At 49.2% G+C, this 18,564-nt stretch overlaps 1 protein-coding gene across 3 annotated transcripts in view; it reads left to right on the top strand.

Moving 5' to 3' along the window:
* The window catches only part of WDR27 (WD repeat domain 27), a 100,409-nt gene extending 88,585 nt beyond the window's left edge, over positions 1-11,824 (top strand). For 2 of the 3 annotated variants that reach the window (XM_059890008.1, XM_059890007.1), the window contains exons 25-27: positions 1,562-1,690; positions 8,881-9,089; positions 9,723-11,824. In XM_059890008.1, coding sequence (XP_059745991.1) covers positions 1,562-1,690; positions 8,881-9,042 — 291 coding nt within the window. In that variant the 3' untranslated portion in view covers positions 9,043-9,089; positions 9,723-11,824. The remainder of the gene's footprint in view (positions 1-1,561; positions 1,691-8,880; positions 9,090-9,722) is intronic. The other variant, XM_059890006.1, reaches the window with a different exon arrangement.
* The last annotated feature ends 6,740 nt before the right edge of the window (positions 11,825-18,564 follow it).

Below are 18,564 nucleotides of genomic sequence, written 5' to 3'. Positions count from 1 at the left end.
CTCCCATGGGAGCAGAAATGCACATAAGAGACCCAGGGTCCAGGACACTTAGCTGGGCTCTGGTCTGCTCTGCAAGCATTTAAAGTGATGAATCGGCAGAAACATAGAGTGAGTTTATGTGTAAAATGTAGACTTTCGTATAAGCCCAGACCAGCTTAGAAGGAGGGGCCACTTCCAGTGTTGCCCATGAATCAGTCAAAGGCCACTGGTCCTGCCGCCCCGGAGTGAGATGGCAAAGGGGCTGCACACGGAACGGCTGTTTCGTGGCTTCAGAAGTTGGAGACCTGGTATCCTCAGGTGTTTCTTTTTGTCTAAGGGTTCGCTGCGTTGGTATTTTTGTTTGCTCACACCTGTGCTGGTGCAGCGTCTAAGCCCGCGCTTTCTCAGGAAGGACACAGGAACACGAGCGGAGGAAAGCAGGGCCTCTGACTTGGCAGGTCAGGCTCTGCACACGGCTGCGGGCGCGGCTCTTCCCCACAGCCCTGGAGCAGAGGGGGATCTGGGTTACTGGACCCCCAGTGTGCACAGCCGTCAGCTTTTCCATTCAGAGGCTGTGTGCCTCCGTGCCCAGCTGCCATGCCGTCCTGCCAAGCCACTAAGTTCTTCCAGATCTCGAGGCCGAGGGGACTGTGGGCCTACAGTACTCAGCTTGGAAACGCAGTTCGGAATCGAGTTTCCACAGTTGCCTTAAATTGGAAGGCACGTCCCGTGCGGTTTGGTTCTTTGCTGGTTCAGGGATTCGGACTCGTTTGTTAGTCTGTTTGCTCGTGGTCCATTTTAGCAGAACTGGAATAGTCGCACTTTAGAGCTAGAAGGAACTTGAAAGATCACAGAGAACACTCTCCTTTGTTTACATTCTTGATAAAATACACCCCGCCCCCATCGAGAAGAGCTGGGCCACAGGGCTAACATGCAGCAGCCTTGGTGTGGAGCCTGGGCTGCAGCTCAGCCGTGCTCCCTCCCCCCTGGTCCTAACCCAGCCCTAGCACGCTAGCAGGAACGCCCCCTGGCTTGCTCTCCACCTTCATGGGGATAGCTCTAAGAGCTGTTTCTTCTAGGAGGATTGACCTTGAGAGTCATGGTTCCAAAGCAAGTTATCGTGTTCACATAAAGTAAATATTTAGCCTTCAAAGTCATCTTAAAAGGTGTCATCATTTCTTATAGAAACACAAACAAGGAAGGTTGAGATGGACCCAGGGTCACAGAGCTGCTGAGAGAGGGTTCTGAAGAGAAATCCTGCATCCACAACCAGAATCTCCCCATGATAGCCTAGCTGATCCCTCTTTTCCTGCCTTTCCGACTTCTTATATTTACTCATCCTTTGTGACTATTCGTCCCTAATATTTTTGGATACTCGTGTTTTATTAAAACAGCAAGCATTTTCTATTGACTGTAAGCTTCATAAGCACCAGTAAAGGGAAGGGTCTTCTGTGGCTCGTCCCCAGCCTGCCATGTGTGACTGTAACACCGCGTGAGCTGGTAGGTGTGGTATATCTTACAGATGCACACCGCTATAGCCTGAGCTCATGCCGTAAGATTAATTCCTAATTTCTTTTCTAAGGTACATTATAAAGATTCAGTGAGAGTTTGGCACCAGCACTTCCTTCTGACATTTGTACAAGAGAAGGGCTTACTTGGTCTGCTGGAGACAGAACATTGTCGGTGGAGGAGGCAGGCACAGGAGGTAGAGGTGAGGTGAGGGGCACAGACCCACCAGGAGCTGGAGGTGGGCTCGAGTGCAGACCCTCCAGGTGCAGGGGAGCGGGTGCAGGAGGTGGGGGTGGGCTGGGGGGCACAGACCCGCCAGGTGCAGGGGAGCGGGTGCAGGAGATGAAGGTGGGGTTGGGGGCACAGACACACGAGGGCAGTGGAGGCAGGGTGCCTGCCATGTAGCTGACTAGTGAGGGGGAGGATTAGAGCCTTGTGAGCCCTGTGGTTTAGATGTCTGCTGTCGTGGTTTGTTCCCGATGGAGTAGCCTCACGCAGCAAGGTGGGTCCTCATGCACCTTCCGCAACAGTGCGAAGGGCCATGCCGGTCCGGGCACGGCTGTTTTATTTTCCCTAGAACTGTCCAGTGCGCGCCCTGTGTAACTCGTGCCCACATAGAAACAGTGGAGACTGCACAAGCGTGCAGAGCCTGCTTCCTCCAGTGGCCGGTGGGGCGGCACCCGGCTCTGTGCTCTCCTGAAAGCTCGCCTTTTGCAGATGTTTCAGTGAGCACCTAGAGCAGTCACTCTCGCGGAACAGAGCCTCCTCCAGTCAGTTTAAAAAGTTAGGAAAAATATCTAAGAGAAGAGGACAGATGGGTGTGGGTAATCCTGACTCCTTGTGCTGTACACCTGAAACTCACACAGCACCGTGAACAAGCTACACGCCAATAAATTAAAAAATTAATGAAGGAAAAAACCCTTTCATTCGCTGATCTGAGAAAACACTCCTACTGTCTCCTTTTTAAGATTTAGTGGAACTCAGTGAAATCCCCAAAGAGGAGGGGTTCCATGTGAGTTTGGACATTTCTCCAGCTTCTCAGGAGTGGAGGAGACACGGGTGCATACAGCCCTGTGCTCAGAGCTCACAGGGAAAGGGCCACTGCTGTGAAGCTCTGGCCGGAGAGGAGGTGCTAGGGCCCTGAGGCCCAAAGCCGCGTCATGTTTCGTAGGATGTGTTTGAACTAGAAGGGACGAGGTCTTAATGGACTTCAGTGAGGTCTCACTTTCTTCAGTTCAGTCACTCAGTCGTGTCTGACTCTTTGTGACCCCATGAACCGTAGTATGCCAGGCCTCCCTGTCCATCACCAATTCCCGGAGATTGCTCAAACTCATGTCCATTGAGTCGGTGATGCCATCCAGCCATCTCACCCTCTGTCGTCCCCTTCTCCTCCTGCCTTCAATCTTTCCCAGTGTCAGGGTCTTTTCTAATGAGTCAGTTCTTTGCATCGGGTGGCCAAACTATTGGAGTTTCAGCTTCAGCATCAGTCCTTCCAATGAATACCCAGGACTGATCTCCTTTAGGATGGACTGGTTGGATCTCCTTGCAGTCCAAGGGGCTCTCAAGAGTCTTCTCCAACACCACAGTTCAAAAGCATCAATTCTTCGGCTCTCAGCTTTCTTCACAGTCCAACTCTCACATCCATACATGACCATAGCCTTGACTAGGTGGACCTTTGTTGACAAAGAAATGTCTCTGCTTTTGAATATGTTATCTAGGTTGGTCATAATTTTGCTCCCAAGGAGTAAGCGTCTTTTAATTTCATGGCTGCAGTCATCATCTGCAGTGATTCTGGAGCCCAGAAAAATAAAATCAGCCACTGTTTCCACTGTTTCTTCATCTATTTGCCATTAAGTGATGGGACCAGATGCCATGATCTTAGTTTTCTGAATGTTGAGCTTTAAGCCAACTTTTCATTCTCGTCTTTCACTTTCATCAAGAGGCTTTTGAGTTCTTCTTCACTTTCTGCCATAAGGGTGGTGTCATCTGCATATCTGAGGTTATTGATATTGCTCCCGGCAATCTTGATTCCAGCTTGTGCTTCTTCCAGCCCAAAACTTCTCATGATGTACTCTGCATAGAAGTTAGATAATTTATCAGTAAATAAAGCAAGGCCTCTGTCCTCTGGAGGCTGGGGGGAAGAGTGAAAGCATCGTGATGTGCGGGCTGTGAGGCTGGTGACAGCTGACGGTGAGCAGTGTGGGATTTGTGACCTCTGAGGAAGGTGCAGCTTCGGGACCAGGCACCAGGCTTGATCACTCGGGAGCTTTTGTGTAGCAGAGTTTTATTAAAGTATCAAAGGGGACAGAGAGAGCTTCTGACCCAGACATCAGAGGGGGGGATGGGAGTGGCCCCTCACTAGTGTTAGCAAGGGAGTTATATACTTTTTAATTAATTATTACAGTAAATCAAAAGAATGTCTCAAGTTTGTGAAAATTTCACCAGACCCACTCCCACAATTTACATTTTAGGATAACAGGCTTAGAACTTAACACTAGAAAGATCCTACCAGACCCACTCCCATAATATACATTCTAAGATATCAGGATTAGTCAGAAGGTTTTCAGGAAGGAGAAACTGTCCTCAAGCAGGATACACTGTAACTGAGTTGTTTCCTGTGTAATCATCAGTTTCAGACTTAAAAAAATGTTTTATGTGACTAAGACTAAGGAATGTAGAGAAAAAAAAAGATGTCTGTCCTTTCCTCCTCCTTGAGAATTCCAGACTCCTATCTCCTCCTCAGCTGGTTTTAGAAAAGGCAGAGGAACCAGAGATCAAATTGCCAACATCCGCTGGATCATGGAAAAAGCAAGAGAGTTCCAGAAAAACATCTATTTCTGCTTTATTGACTATGCCAAAGCCTTTGACCGTGTGGATCACAATAAACTGTGGAAAATTCTGAAAGAGATGGGAATACCAGACCTTCTGATCTGCCTCTTGAGAAATCTGTATGCAGATCAGGAAGCAACAGTTAGAACTGGACATGGAACAACAGACTGGTTCCAAATAGGAAAAGGAGTACGTCAAGGCTGTATATTGTCACCCTGTTTATTTAACTTATATGCAGAGTACATCATGAGAAACGCTGGACTGGAAGAAACACAAGCTGGAATCAAGATTGCCGGGAGAAATATCAATAACTTCAGATATGCAGATGACACCACCCTTATGGCAGAAAGTGAAGAGGAAGTCAAAAGCCTCTTGATGAAAGTGAAAGTGGAGAGTGAAAAAGTTGGCTTAAAGCTCAACGTTCAGAAGACAAAGATCATGGCGTCCGGTCCCATCACTTCATGGGAAATAGATGGGGAAACAGTGGAAACAGTATCAGACTTTATTTTTGGGGCTCCAAAATCACTGCAGATGGTGACTGCAGCCATGAAATTAAAAGATGCTTACTCCTTGGAAGGAAAGTTATGACCAACCTAGACAGCATATTCAAAAGCAGAGACATTACTTTGCCAACAAAGGTTCGTCTAGTCAAGGCTATGGTTTTTCCAGTGGTCATATATGGATGTGAGAGTTGGACTGTGAAGAAGGCTGAGCGCTGAAGAACTGATGCTTTTGAACTGTGGTGTTGGAGAAGACTCTTGAGAGTCCCTTGGACTGCAAGGAGATCCAACCAGTCCATTCTGAAGGAGATCAGCCCTGGGATTTCTTTGGAAGGAATGATGCTAAAGCTGAAACTCCAGTACTTTGGCCACCTCATGTGAAGAGTTGACTCATTGGAAAAGACTCTGATGCTGGGAGGGATTGGGGGCAGGAGGAGAAGGGGATGACAGAGGATGAGATGGCTGGATGGCATCACTGACTCGATGGACGTGAGTCTGAGTGAACTCTGGGAGTTGGTGATGGACAGGGAGGCCTGGTGTGCTGCGATTCATGGGGTCACAAAGAGTTGGACACGACTGAGCGACTGATCTGATCTGATCTCCTCAAGAAACCCAGACCCCTTTCTCCTCCTCTTTGGGGACCCTGGACTTCTTGTCAACCTGCCTAGGGATTGCCTCCCTCACTAGTTGTGGGTGCTCTAGAAGGAGCACCATGTGGGACTTGCAGGACTGGCCCCGAGCTTAGAGTTCTGCTGGAAGCAGCCGCGTCTCCCGCTGTGTCCCTGAGAGGCGCGTGTGATCTCAGGCATGTGCCTGGCTCAGTGTTCACCACTGCTCCCTCCAACCCCCCAGGGCCGCCTCCTCTTGGTGTCCATGGGACGTGTTTCCATGGTGATACGTGTGTTGGTCAGCTCTTCCTGCCCCCGCGTCCACACGTCCTCCATGTCCTGCCGCTGGGGAGCGTACCCAGGTCACAGGTGTAACTCGCACGGTCCCCACACGCTTCCTCCCGGGACCCACATCTCCACCTGCTGCCTGACTGGTAGCTGTGCCTCCCAGCTCAGCTCCCTGAAGTGACCAGTGCTGTGGGCGCCACAGCTGAGCATGAAGAAGAAAATACTAGAGCTTTGGGCTATGCTTCAGTTAGAAGATGGCAGAGGAAGGCTTGTAGGTGGCTCCTGTGTGGACCAACCCCAGTGCCCTCACTGAGCGGGTGGGCATGTGAGGGCCTGGGGCCCACGTGGACCGACAGCAGTGCCCCGGCTGAGCAGGTGGACACATGAGGGCCTGGCACCCACGCGCCTCTCCTCCAGCACACGGCCACAGGCACAGGAGTTCACTGCCAGTTGGCTTGACGTATCTCATCTTAACTAAGTTATACTTAAAAAACGGACTCATGGTTTAAATGGATTCCTGCCAAGAAACAGCTCTTTAAGGTGACTTTAATGGGGCCAGCAGGGCTGAGAACCAGGTCAAGGTTGAGCTGCTGCCTGGATCCATGGTGATGTGAGGAAGTTGTATGTCAACTTCATTTCTTCACATAAAATTGCATTCAGAAAATACTGCACAGACAGTTGTACTGGCCCATAAAGTGAACAGAAACATTTTAATCTTTAAGAAGTTATCTGTTCAGCTTTTTTGGTAGTTCACCTTTTATTTTCTAACCAAAACCTTAACTCTAATGTTGTGAGTGGGATCAAGAAAGTTGGGGGCAGAGAGGACTCGGGAGGTTAGAGCAAACACACACATCCTCACACACCCACGCCCCCGTCACACTCACACCCACACACCCATCACACACCCACACCCCCGTCACACACCCACACCCCCATCATACACACACACACACCCCCATCACACTCAGACCCACACCCCATCACACACACAGCCACACCCCCGCCACACACAGCCACACCCCCTTCACACACACCCACACCCCCATCACACACACCCGTCACAAACACACACCTCCATCACACACACACCCCCGTCACACACACACCCACACCCCATCACACTCACACCCACACCACCATCACACACACACACACCCGTCACACTCACACCAGCACCCCGCCACACACACACACACACCCCTGTCACACTCACACCTACACCCCCGCCACACTCACACCCATACCCCCGTCTCACACACACCCACACCCCCATCACACACACAGTGACACCCCTGTCGCACACACCTGTCACACTCATACCCACACCCCCATCACACTCACACCCACATCCTTGTCACACACACAGCCACACCCGTCACACTCCCACACCCCCATCACACTCACACCCACACCCGTCACACGCCCACACCCCCATCACACACCAACACCCCCATCACACACAAACCCCCATCACACACCCACACGCCTATCACACTCACACCCACACCCCCATCACACACACTGACACCCCTGTCACACACACACCTGTCACACTCACACCCCTGTCACACTCACACCCACATCCCTGTCACACGCACCCACACCCCCGTCACACCCCACACCCCTGTCACACATATGCCCACACCCCTGTCACACACATGCCCACACCCCTGTCACACACACACCTGCCACACATACCCATGGGTGGGGAGAGCTGAGATGAACAGCTGTGGATTTTGAGCAAAGACGCTGAATCCTGTAACATCGTCACCATGAACGTCACGTTAATGTGATTTTTATGTGTGTGTTAAAGGGATTCTAGCAAATGTTTATGATTCTTAGGGCAAGAAAGAAGTTCAGTACTTGGGGCACTTCAATTACTAACATAACTGACCACAGTACTTATATTTTGAATTATCGCTTCCTGTCCGTATGGAGTATTCTTATTGGGTCAGTTGCTGTCCTTAGTCCCATTAACTGTGGACAAATGATGTGCAGGCCCGGCCTTTACGAATGGGGGGGGACAAGCTCACATACAAAGCCTAAGCTTAGTTTTGTACTTTTAATTTAATGGGATCATATGATAGAAATCGGAGAAGGCAATGGCACCCTACTCCAGTACTCTTGCCTGGAAAATCCCATGGACAGAGGAGCCTGGTGGGCTGCAGTCCATGGGGTCGCTAAGAGTCGGACACGACTGAGCGACTTCACTTTCACTTTTCACTTTCATGCATTGCAGAAGGTAATGGCAACCCACTCCAGTGTTCTTGCCTGGAGAATCCCAGGGACGGGGGAGCCTGGTGGGCTGCTGTCTATGGGGTCGCACAGAGTCGGACACGACTGAAGCGACTTAGCAGCAGCAGCAGCATGATAGAAATAATGTCATTCACTGTGTATTGAAGAGGAAAGCAGATTGAGAACTATTACTGAGTATATGGAGGATTTATTCAGTGTGTGGACGATGTGAACAAACCAGTGAGAAGAGAGGCTTCAATCGAAATTGCAAGGTCCTCAAGTTTCCTTGGTGGCTCAGTCAGTAAGGAATCTGCCTGCAATGTGGGAGACCTGGGCTCGATCCCTGAGTTGGGAAGATCCCCTGGAGGAGGGAAAGGCTACCTACTGCAGTATTCTTCCTTAGAGAATCCGATGGACAGAGGACAGAGGAGCCTGGTGGGCTACAGTCCACGGGGTCGCAAAGACTTGGACACGACTGAGTGACCAAGCCCAGAAGGAAGCTAAGGGCACCTGGACTTGGGGGAAAAAAAAGGGGAGAAGGAATAGGAAAAGGACTATTTATGAGGAAAACATCTTTTGGTTTTAGGGAACGGTTTGAAGGATCAGTCTGAGCTGACAGCTGCCCTTCAGTCTTCATAGTTTTCACATAGGAAGAGTCCCCTTACTTCTCGGTTCCCACGTTACTGAACCAGGTCCCAGGGTTGGAAGTTTCAGAAAGATTTATTTTTAGCTCAGTGTAACAAAGAACTTCCAAATTGCCAAATAAGTGGATCCTTTCTGCCGATGAAAGTGTCTTAAAAAGAGTACATTTTGTTCAAAAGTGTCCCGCTGTTCTAGGCAGAGAGGGCTCACTTGGAGAGGCTGTGGGGCCCCGTGTGGGTGAGTGGTTCCCAGCCAGCAGGCCTGCCCCGCCCTGTGCTTTTCCCTTGCAGATGTCTTATTGTGGAGAAGGTCAAGCGTCTGTTCCGTGCATAGTGGATCTCCACATCCTCCCGTTTTCAACAGTTAAAACTCATCTTGTTGCAGCCCCCGACCCCAGCATACTCTCCATTTATCATGAAGGACGCCTCTGGCAGGGTGTGCCTCAGCTGTGACTACCTCACCACGCAGTAATATCCTCAGGAGATAAGGACTCTTGGCCGTGAGTTCAGCCCCATGCTTTGCTGAGGTGTGATTACACACCCTGGCCACGTCTTGACCCACAGTCAGATCCGTCCACTCTTCTGCTAGCTCCTCCCACCTTCTTGCAGACCCCGTTCTCCCTCCTGGACCACGCCCCTCTTTGCCCCTTCTCACTGGTGGCCAGACATGTCCCTGAAACAGACCAGCAGGTGTCACCCTCCTGCCTGCCCCACACCCTCCTGGGACGGCGCCTACCTCTGCCGGAGGGGACGGGGTCCTTCGAGGCCCCGCGCCCACCTGAGGCCTGTGCTGCAGGACCCTCCTCCTCGCCCAGGGTCCACCCCTGCAGGCATGTCTCGCTCCCCAGATGTCTCTGTTCGACTCAGAGCTGTTCTGCTTCAGGATTTGTGCCCTGCTTTTCTCCCCGACTTCCCTGGTGGCTCAGACGGTAAAGCGTCTGCCGGCGATGTGGGAGACCCGGATTCGAACCCTGGGTGGGGAAGATCCCTTGGAGAAGGAAATGGCACCCCACTCCAGTACTATTGCCTGGAGAATCCCACGGACGGAGGAGCCTGGTGAGCTACAGTCCATGGGGCCGCAAAGAGTCTGACACGACTGAGCGACTTCACTTTCACTTTCTCCCCGACTATAGTGGTTTCCCTGAATTTGCCATCAACAGCTTCTTGTCTCGAGGACCCCAGTTCCCCGGTTACACCTGCAGAGAGCCCTCCTCCAACCGCCGACCCGGAGCCCTGGCCCTCGGCCTCGGTCCTGTTACTATTTCACAGTCTGCGCTCATGTCCACGCTCTTCCTGGCTGCCCCTCTGCATGGAATCCAAGCCACACGGAGGACGGGGGCTGTGCCTCGCCTGCCCCGTGTAGTGGCGGGAAAACGTCGGGGCGGCTGGCCTGGGCTGAGTCTCTCTCTCAGTCACTAGGATCACGCAGGGCCGCTCAGGAGCTGAGTTTCTCTCTCAGCCACTAGGGTCACGCAGGGCCGCTCGGGAGAAAGAAGCAGGCGACCTCGACTGCTGCTGTTACCAAGGTGACCGCTGCCTTCTGGTACAGAGGTTCCCACTGTTTGCTGGGAGGACAGCCCTGACCTCTGTGGCACTTTTAGCAGGATGACTCTGGGTTAGGGCTGCGTGTCCGGTAAATCTACGCCCTGTGGATCTGCGAGCCGCGGCTCCCTAGAAAATGCCTACTGGCTGCACAACCCCCTGAGGCATGACAGGGAGGCCCTCCTCCTCCTGAGGGCCACGCTGTGTGACCTGACCCTGAGTTTGCCGAGAGCTGGGGAGAGGAGGCAGGGACTGGGGGGCTGGTCAGGGCGGCTTGGCCCCCAAGTCCACTCCTTTCCCGCCTCCTGAGGACCACACCCTTGACATCCGTAGTGAAGCCTGGGCCCAGGGGAGAGCCCCGATTCGTGGGTGCAGTTTAGACATCGGATCAATGTCTTGACTCCACTCCTTGGTGTCCAGAACCCCCTGCACGGCTTGTCTCGGGAGCATGATGAATCCTTGCTGTCTGGTGCATGCCATTAAACATCTTGGGGCAGTCAGCTGGAATTGAAAGAACAGTCTTTTCTGTAGCATTTTCCTTCATTTTTAAGCAATCTCTGTCACCTGTGTTATTAGTTCTATACTTAAAATGGGATATAGTGTTAGTTGCTCATTCGTGTCTGACTCTTTGTGACCCCGTGGACTGTACCCTGCCAGGCTCCTCTGTCCACGGGATTCTCCAGGCCAGAATACTGAAGTGGGTTGCCATTCCCTTCTCCAGGGAATCTTCCTGACCCAGGGATCAAACCCAGGTCTTCTGCATTGCAGGCCTATTCTTTACCATCTGAGCCACAAGGGGAGCCCACTTCAACGGGATACTCTAATATAAAGAAACATACCCAGATCAATAGTGACCATGGCTGGAGCCAAGGGGCTTCTGTGCAGGTGTGAGCAGGGTCATGGCGAACATGGACGCTTGAGAGGGTGATTGGGGCCTGGCTGCTCTGGTGTCCCCTGGAACACACAGCAGGTGTGGTCCTGATGCAGGACTCAGGAGAATCTTCCAAGAGAAGAATCCTCGTCCACCCTCATTTGAACTGTTGGTGCAGGCTTCGCTTTCACTCTTTTGAATCTGTTTTTGTAACTGGCACACAAAGATGCTCTAATATTTTCCAGAGATGAAGGCTCGCAGGCATGCTGGCAACCTCAATGCACTTCTGTCGAGTGACCCCTCCTTGTGTGCGGTCGTTGGTCTTGACTCCTCAGCTGAAAGTGCGTGGGGAAGGTGTTGGGTTAAATGGAGACAGATCTGGAATTTTGCTGCTGTTTCCTGCTGGAAGCAACTATGCCGATGTGGATGTGTTGGGCATGAAAACTGAACAATAGTTGCTTCTATTTATCAGCAGCAGTTCACTCTGTATAGAAAGCTGCCTTCTCCGGACCACATCTTGGCCTCCCTACTGCTGTTTCCTTGCTTGCCAAGTTCTGTGTTATACAGACTTCAAGAAAGATGGAAATTTCTCAAGTGTGGGTGGTCTTGTTTCAGGCAGATAGAACATTGTTAAATTATTACCCTACAGTTTAAAACCAGAGCGCCGTTGTTTTAAGCTATGTTAAACACATCTGGATAACAGTTAATAAGTCTCACTTCCAAGGATAAGGTGAACTACTGGAAAATATCGTGTTGCTTTTAAATTTTGCCTTTGCTCTCTGTGATTTACGTCAGATTATAAAAGAAAGGAAGAAAAAAGAACTTCTGATGGATGAGTCTGTTTTTCCCCTGTTGCTGAATTTAAGAATTTGAAATAGTTCATGGTCTCCTGTATGATTCTCATGCTTTTAGTTGTTAGACCCAAGGAAATCTAATTTTAAGTAAAACAATCTTTGAGCTTTAAAGAAAATATAAAGAAAAGAGCATGGTGGTGGTGGTTTAGTTGCTCAGTCGTGTCCGACTCGTTGTGACCCCGTGGACTGTAGCCCACCAGACTCCTCTGTTCATGGGATTCTCCAGGCCAGAATACTGGAGTGGGTAGCCTTTCCCTTCTCCAGGGGATCTTCCCAACCCAGGGATTGAACCAGGTCTCCCACATTGCAGGTGGATTCTTTACCAGCTGAGCCCCTAGGGAAGCCCAAGAATACTGGAGTGGGCAGCCTATCCGTTCTCCAGGGGAACTTCCCAACCCAGGAATCGAACTGGGGTCTCCTGCATTGCAGGTGAGTTCTTTACCACTGAGCCACCTGGGAAGCCCATGAGAAGGGTACTCGGGCACTGAAGCATCCGTCATGCTTGGCATGCAGGAGACCTGGGCTCAGACTTCCGTTCTGAACAGAGTTGATTTGCCTCACCTCAAGCTCTCCACCACTGATGGGAGTGCATTAGTGACAGTCCCCCCAGGTGTGGCGTTCCATTTGTAGCCTAAAGAAAAAAGGTGATCTATTGAAAATTACGGAGCCAGTCCATAGCAGAACACATGTTCTAGGGGCCTCGAGTCCCAGATGGATGTTCCCACAGTGTGGTGCCTTTCAGTGTGATCTAGAATTTCACCTGTGTATGATTAGCTATCTTAATTTTTAGGTGAGTCATCTCATAAAATTACACTTTAAATTGTGTATCCAGATGTTAGAATACATGAAATTATCAAGGGTTGAACTTATGATAAGAGCTAAAACTGATGAAGAAAAAGGAGAGAAGACTCAAATTACTGAAATCAGAAGTGGAAGTGGAGACATCTCTGCCTGCCTTACAATGAGCTGCTGTATCCCAGTAATGTACATACCTTGCTTGAAATGGAAACATTCCTAGAAAAGTACAAATTAGTGAAACTGACTCAAGAATAAATAGAAAATTTTAGTAGATTTATAACAAGATTAAATAATAATAATTTAAAAACTTTCCACAAAGCAAATCCAGGACAAGATGGCTTCACTGGTAACTCCTACCAAACATTTAAAGAAGCATTAATACCACTTCTTCGCAAAATCTTCCAAGAAATTACAGGAAACACAGCATAACTCATTCAAGGAGATCAGTATTACTCTGATTTAAAAAAAATCAAAAGAACAGAAAACTAAGACCAATATCTGTTATGAATATAGACACAAAAATTCTCAACAAATTACTAGCAAATCAACCCAGAAAAATATATTAAAGATTACACACCATTAGCGATAGAGATTTATCCCAGGAATGCAAGGTTGGCTTAATAAAAATAAATTAATGTACCATAATACATTGTGTCAATAAAGAAAATGTGTGATCATCTCAGTAGGCACAGAAAAATCATTTGACAAAATGTAATAGCTATTAATGAAAGATTTAAACAATAGAACTTCAAAACGATGGACATCCATCTAGGAAAAGCTCACAGCTAGTGTCATTGTTAGTTCCCAAAGATTGGATACTTTCCCCCTAAGCTTAGGAAAGATGTAAGGCTGCCCACTCTATGACTTGTGTTCACGTTTGTCTTCAAGGACGTGGATATATCCTGCCCAGGAGGTTCCAGTAGGGCAGTTAGACAGGAAACACAAGCTTGTGCACGTGAACAGTCACATCCTGAGAATCATCGCCGGCTGGTGACCCGTTACCGGTACTTCGGGAGTGTCACTGTAACAGATGGAACCCAAGGTCTCTTCTGCCCACATGGCTTTATGAACACTCTTTCCTCTGGGATGCCCAGGTGTGGAATCTAAGCACACACCATTTGCTTCTGGCTTTTCTGTCTTTGAACATGGGAGCCTGCCGTCTATAGGAAACCCTTGGACTCCACTTCGCATCACTCTCTTAAGGACCTTTCTCTGGATGTAGGCGCATTCTCCACTAGTTCAGCCACAGCCGTTGCTCCTGAATGCGGATCTGAAACTCACGTGTGTCTGTCACTTGCTTCTCTGGCCTCTGATGTTTTCCTCCAAAAGTCTGCCCAGCATGCTGAATCCCGCACCCTTCTGCAAGCTGTGCTCTCACGCGGCCATGCCCCCCGGCCGGGCCAGCTCTTCTTTCTGGAAAAGTTCTCTCCACTTGTCTCCCTCCTCTAATTCTTACTTGTCCTTCAAGACCCAGCCTCCCCAAAGTGTCCGCCCCTGGGTGGGCATCATGCCCTGTCTCCTTTAAAGGCCTGTGCACTTCCGCTCCTGATTCTGTCCCATGCTGTCATCTCCTGTGAACTCTGCAGCCCCAGACTCTAGCATGTCATTTGGCAGAAACCACAGGTGCTCAAAAACGTGCTGAATTGGTATTAACAGTTAGACGGCCCAGTGGTGACACAGATCCAGCGACAACTCTCCTTCAAGGCGAACCTTCATCCTTGACGTCTATTTTTCCTGACGCTTCCTGGTCCTGGGGGCCCAGGTTGAGGGCATTGTCAGAAGCAAGAGCCTCAAATTCTCATTTTAGTTAAACTGTAAAAAGCACATACTCTATTCATTTACCTCGACAGAAACACATTTATCACATCACAAACTGGAAACATGTAAAGCTGCGAGTTTCATATGATGAAAGTTTAACAAAATTTAAAGGTAATTGAGTAATTACTGTGCAAGCTTGGGTGTTTGGCTGAAGGGTTGGCCATGGAGTTAAATCCTCAGTTCATGAAAATAGGAATAAAAATAGGAAAATAGGTCAGACTTGGTGATGAGCACTGCTCCCAGCTGCTGCTGACGTCTCCTGTGACGCCTGCACTGAGGCTGTGACCCTCGGGCAGGGCTGCAGCCCCTGAGCAGGGCGCTGGGGGCCTGCCTCCCGGGCTTCAGGGGCAACGCGAGACCTGAAAGGTGGACGGTTCCCCAAGGTGGGGAAGGTCTGCAGAAGGCGCTTAACAGCGAGGAAACGTGACAGGTCCTTCAGGGAAGACAGGCCAGAGTCGTGGCTGAGCAAGTGCATGGGCGCGTGGTGCCGCGGGCTGGGGCCGCACGGGGGGCGGAGAGCATCCCTGGTGCGTCTCTGCAGCTCGGAGCTGATGTGGGATCTTACTCTGTTTCTGTTAGAACCGAGACTTCCTGTAGAACCAAGGGCTTCACGACGTGGTGTGTTATGTGCTTGTCTTCCTGCTAAACTTTAACGTTGGGATGGTCTTTGTTGGTCCAAGGAGGGAAGCGGCGAAACAGGCTTGAGCAGGAAAATGTACAGAGGCTGAAGGTCATTGTTAACTGCAGAAAAAAATCATTGCTCCCTAACTCTCTTACAGAAATATGTGCAGATGAGGGTGTGGAAACTGACCCAAGGAAGCTAGCAGCAGCCCCCTTGTACTGAAACAGGAAAGAGAATGTAATTTTATGTATCAGATGTAACCCACTCATGGATTTGTTCAATCAGAATTATCGTGTGTCATGAAGAACAGTAATGGATAGGCTGATGGATCCTTGTCGTCATTGAAACTTAATCTAGTGAAGAACACAGGCGGTAAATGTCAAAAGCCAAGATAACACTGGGCGGTGTCAGGGCCTCTGATGAAAGCAGGGGGATGAGGTGTGCGTTTCAGAAGTCTGTGTGTGTGTGTGTGTGTGTGTGTGTGTGTGTGTGTGCTATGTTTTAGGGAGGTTTGTGACATTTCTCAGAAAAGTAATTCTGTAATCATAGAATTTAGACCTGTGTCTCAGTGTTAAATTTCACCTTTTCAGTAACTGATGTATTATTTTTATCGGATCCACAGAATAGGTGGAAGGCCTGGTAAGGGGGCAGGGGAGACGTGCCCACTGACCTCTGACCTCCCTCAGGACAGAGCTGCCCTTCACCAGCAGGGAACCCCAGGCTCACACACCCCGGAGCCAGGTCCCCACGAAAGTGACACACGAGCCACAGACTCTGCCCCAGAGTCCGGCCTGGGTTTCTGCAGCGCTGGGCCACTTCCTCCGACCCCCCCCCCCCAGAAGCCACACGGGTAGGTATGTCATGAGGCCGGCGTGGGGACCGGCGTGTGTGCAGTTCACGGGGAACGAACGTACCAGTGCATCTGGATGCGGGGAACCAGGGCCCTGCGGCGGCCGGAGGCGCGGGGCCGTCGGCGGGCTGGGCCCCGAGCCTCCCGGGACGTATTTGTAGCTGTTTGTACGCGCAGCTGTTGAGCCCTGGCCACGGAAGATGGTTCGTATTATGTTTAACGGTTGTTGATCTAATATCTGGCGAGGGCGAGCTCAGCTCCTGACGGTCTGGCCTCCGCGCTCGCTCCACCGCCGCCCCCGCCCCCACTCTGCGCTCACGTCTGAGGAATGTGCCGATTGGACGGCAGTTTGAGCCCTGCTCAGCTTCTCTGTAAATGATTTATAAGCCCGACTTGAAAACTCTATCTTTAAATGAGTTGCAGTGCTGGAGTTGTCCTCAACACATAGGATTCCTATTACACATAATTCTGTTATTACCAGTCATGGCACAGGGCTAACAGAGTCTGAACTATACAAATATGGCAACTTTTTTTTTGCATTCAGGGATAAGTTATTCAAGAACAGAGAATGCCAAAGGAAAAGGTATAATAACAAAACTTTCCACATACAAAGCTCGCAGACTTCATTGAAAGTGTGCTGGTGGTAACCTCTCTGCATTAATAAGATGGGGCCCATATCAACAGGCTTTGTCCAAACTCACCACTTTGGTTTACCTACTGAAGGACATGCCAGAGTGGAATTAAAAGATGGCTCACTGCTCTGGTTTAACGAGTGTGTTTTGCCCATAATGAATAGAAGCCTCTATTCCCAGAATTTGTAGAATATGAAGTCATTTTATGAAACATTTAACATACAGATACACAGAAATATTATGTTGGTGGAATTATTTGTTTTACCTAAGAATTGACATCAGTATACTAACGCATATATATGGAATTTAGAAAGATGGTAACAATAACCCTGTATACGAGACAGCAAAAGAGACACTGATGTATAGAACAGTCTTATGGACTCTGTGGGAGAGGGAGAGGGTGGGAAGATTTGGGAGAATGGCATTGAAACATGTAAAATATCATGTAAGAAACGAGTTGCCAGTCCAGGTTCAATGCACGATACTGGATGCTTGGGGCTGGTGCACTGGGATGGCCCAGAGGGATGGTATGGGGAGGGAGGAGGGAGGAGGGTTCAGGATGGGGAACATGTGTATACCTGTGGCGGATTCATTTTGATATTTGGCAAAACTAATACAATTATGTAAAATTTAAAAATAAAATAAAATTAGAAAAATAAAAAAAATAAAATAAATGCAAATGTAAAAAAAAAAATTGACATCACCTCTTAATGCATTCCCACTTTTAAAGGAACAATATATATTATTTTGGAAAATAGAAAATAAACATGAACTAAACAAAGTGAACAAAGAAAAGGAAAAACAGAACTCAGGATTCAGGGCTCACACTGGGGTAACCGCTGTTGGCGTGTTTTGGGTCTTTTCCATGCATGTGTGTGTGCGTACGTGAGTGTGTAACACGTGCACATGTGCACAGGAAAGTGAGACCCTGTTGCAAACACTGCCTTTCCTCTCATTTGTCTGGCGTTCAGCTTTGACGTTGGCTTCGAGTTCCCGTACGTGGTACCAGGTTTCCTGTAGTCAGTCCTCGCGCGCAGCTTTCGAGGTTCATTTTTATCTTTGGGTAGTTTCATCACGACGTGTCAGGTGTGGATATGTGAGTGTATTCCATGTGAAGTTTGTTGATCTGCTTGAATATGTGGCATAATGCTTTACCTCAAATTTGGGGATTCCCAGCCATTATTTCTTGAAATACTCTTTCTTCCCTCTCCTCTGGGGCTCCCAGTGTGTGTGTGTGTTGGTGTGTCTGATGGTGCCACAGGTTTCTGGGACTCTGTCCCTTTTCCTTCGTTTCTGTTCTTCCAGTCCTTGGGCGGACACTCTGTTGTGTCCACCTTGTGTCTGTCGTGTCCTGGCTTAAAGTTGATGGCTTCTTCTGCCTACGTAAGTCGCTGTTGAGTCCCTCTGGTGGGTTTTTCATATTGGTTATTGTCCTTTTCAACATCAGAATTTCTCCTTATAATTTCTCACTCTTTATTGATATTCTCTATTTGGTGAGAGCTTATCCTCAAACTTTCCTTTAGCTTTTTAGGCATTGTTTCTTTCCTTTTGCTTCCTGGACCTATTGAAAGTCTTTGTCTACAAAGTCCCTGTGGGCTTCCTTGGGGACAGTTTCTCTTCGCCTCCTTTTTCCGTGAATGGGTCATTCTTCATTGTGTCCTTGCAAGACTCACACTTTTGTTTTTGTTGAGAATGGGTTCCATGAACATTATAACGTGATCCCACTAGAAACCAGAGTCTCTCCCTTTCCCAGGGTGATTCCACATGCCCTTCACGGCAGGCACCTTTATCTGTCTTTTGCTGACTTTCTGAGTGAAAATTCTGTATGTGTTGTTTGTCATTTATGGCCATTGAAGTCTCCAGCCAGTTGACCTAGTTGTCAACTAATGATTAAACAAGATTTCCTTAAATGTCTGGAAGCAAATGATTTTCCTGTCTTTGAAGAGCAGGTGTGTGTGTGTGTGTGTGTGTGTGTGTACACATCTTCC

Source organism: Bos taurus, chromosome 9 (assembly GCF_002263795.3).
Source record: "Bos taurus isolate L1 Dominette 01449 registration number 42190680 breed Hereford chromosome 9, ARS-UCD2.0, whole genome shotgun sequence".
NCBI classification, from domain to species: domain Eukaryota; kingdom Metazoa; phylum Chordata; class Mammalia; order Artiodactyla; family Bovidae; genus Bos; species Bos taurus.
The sequence above is the reverse complement of the archived record's forward strand: the minus strand, read 5'-3'. Positions and strand labels throughout refer to the sequence as shown.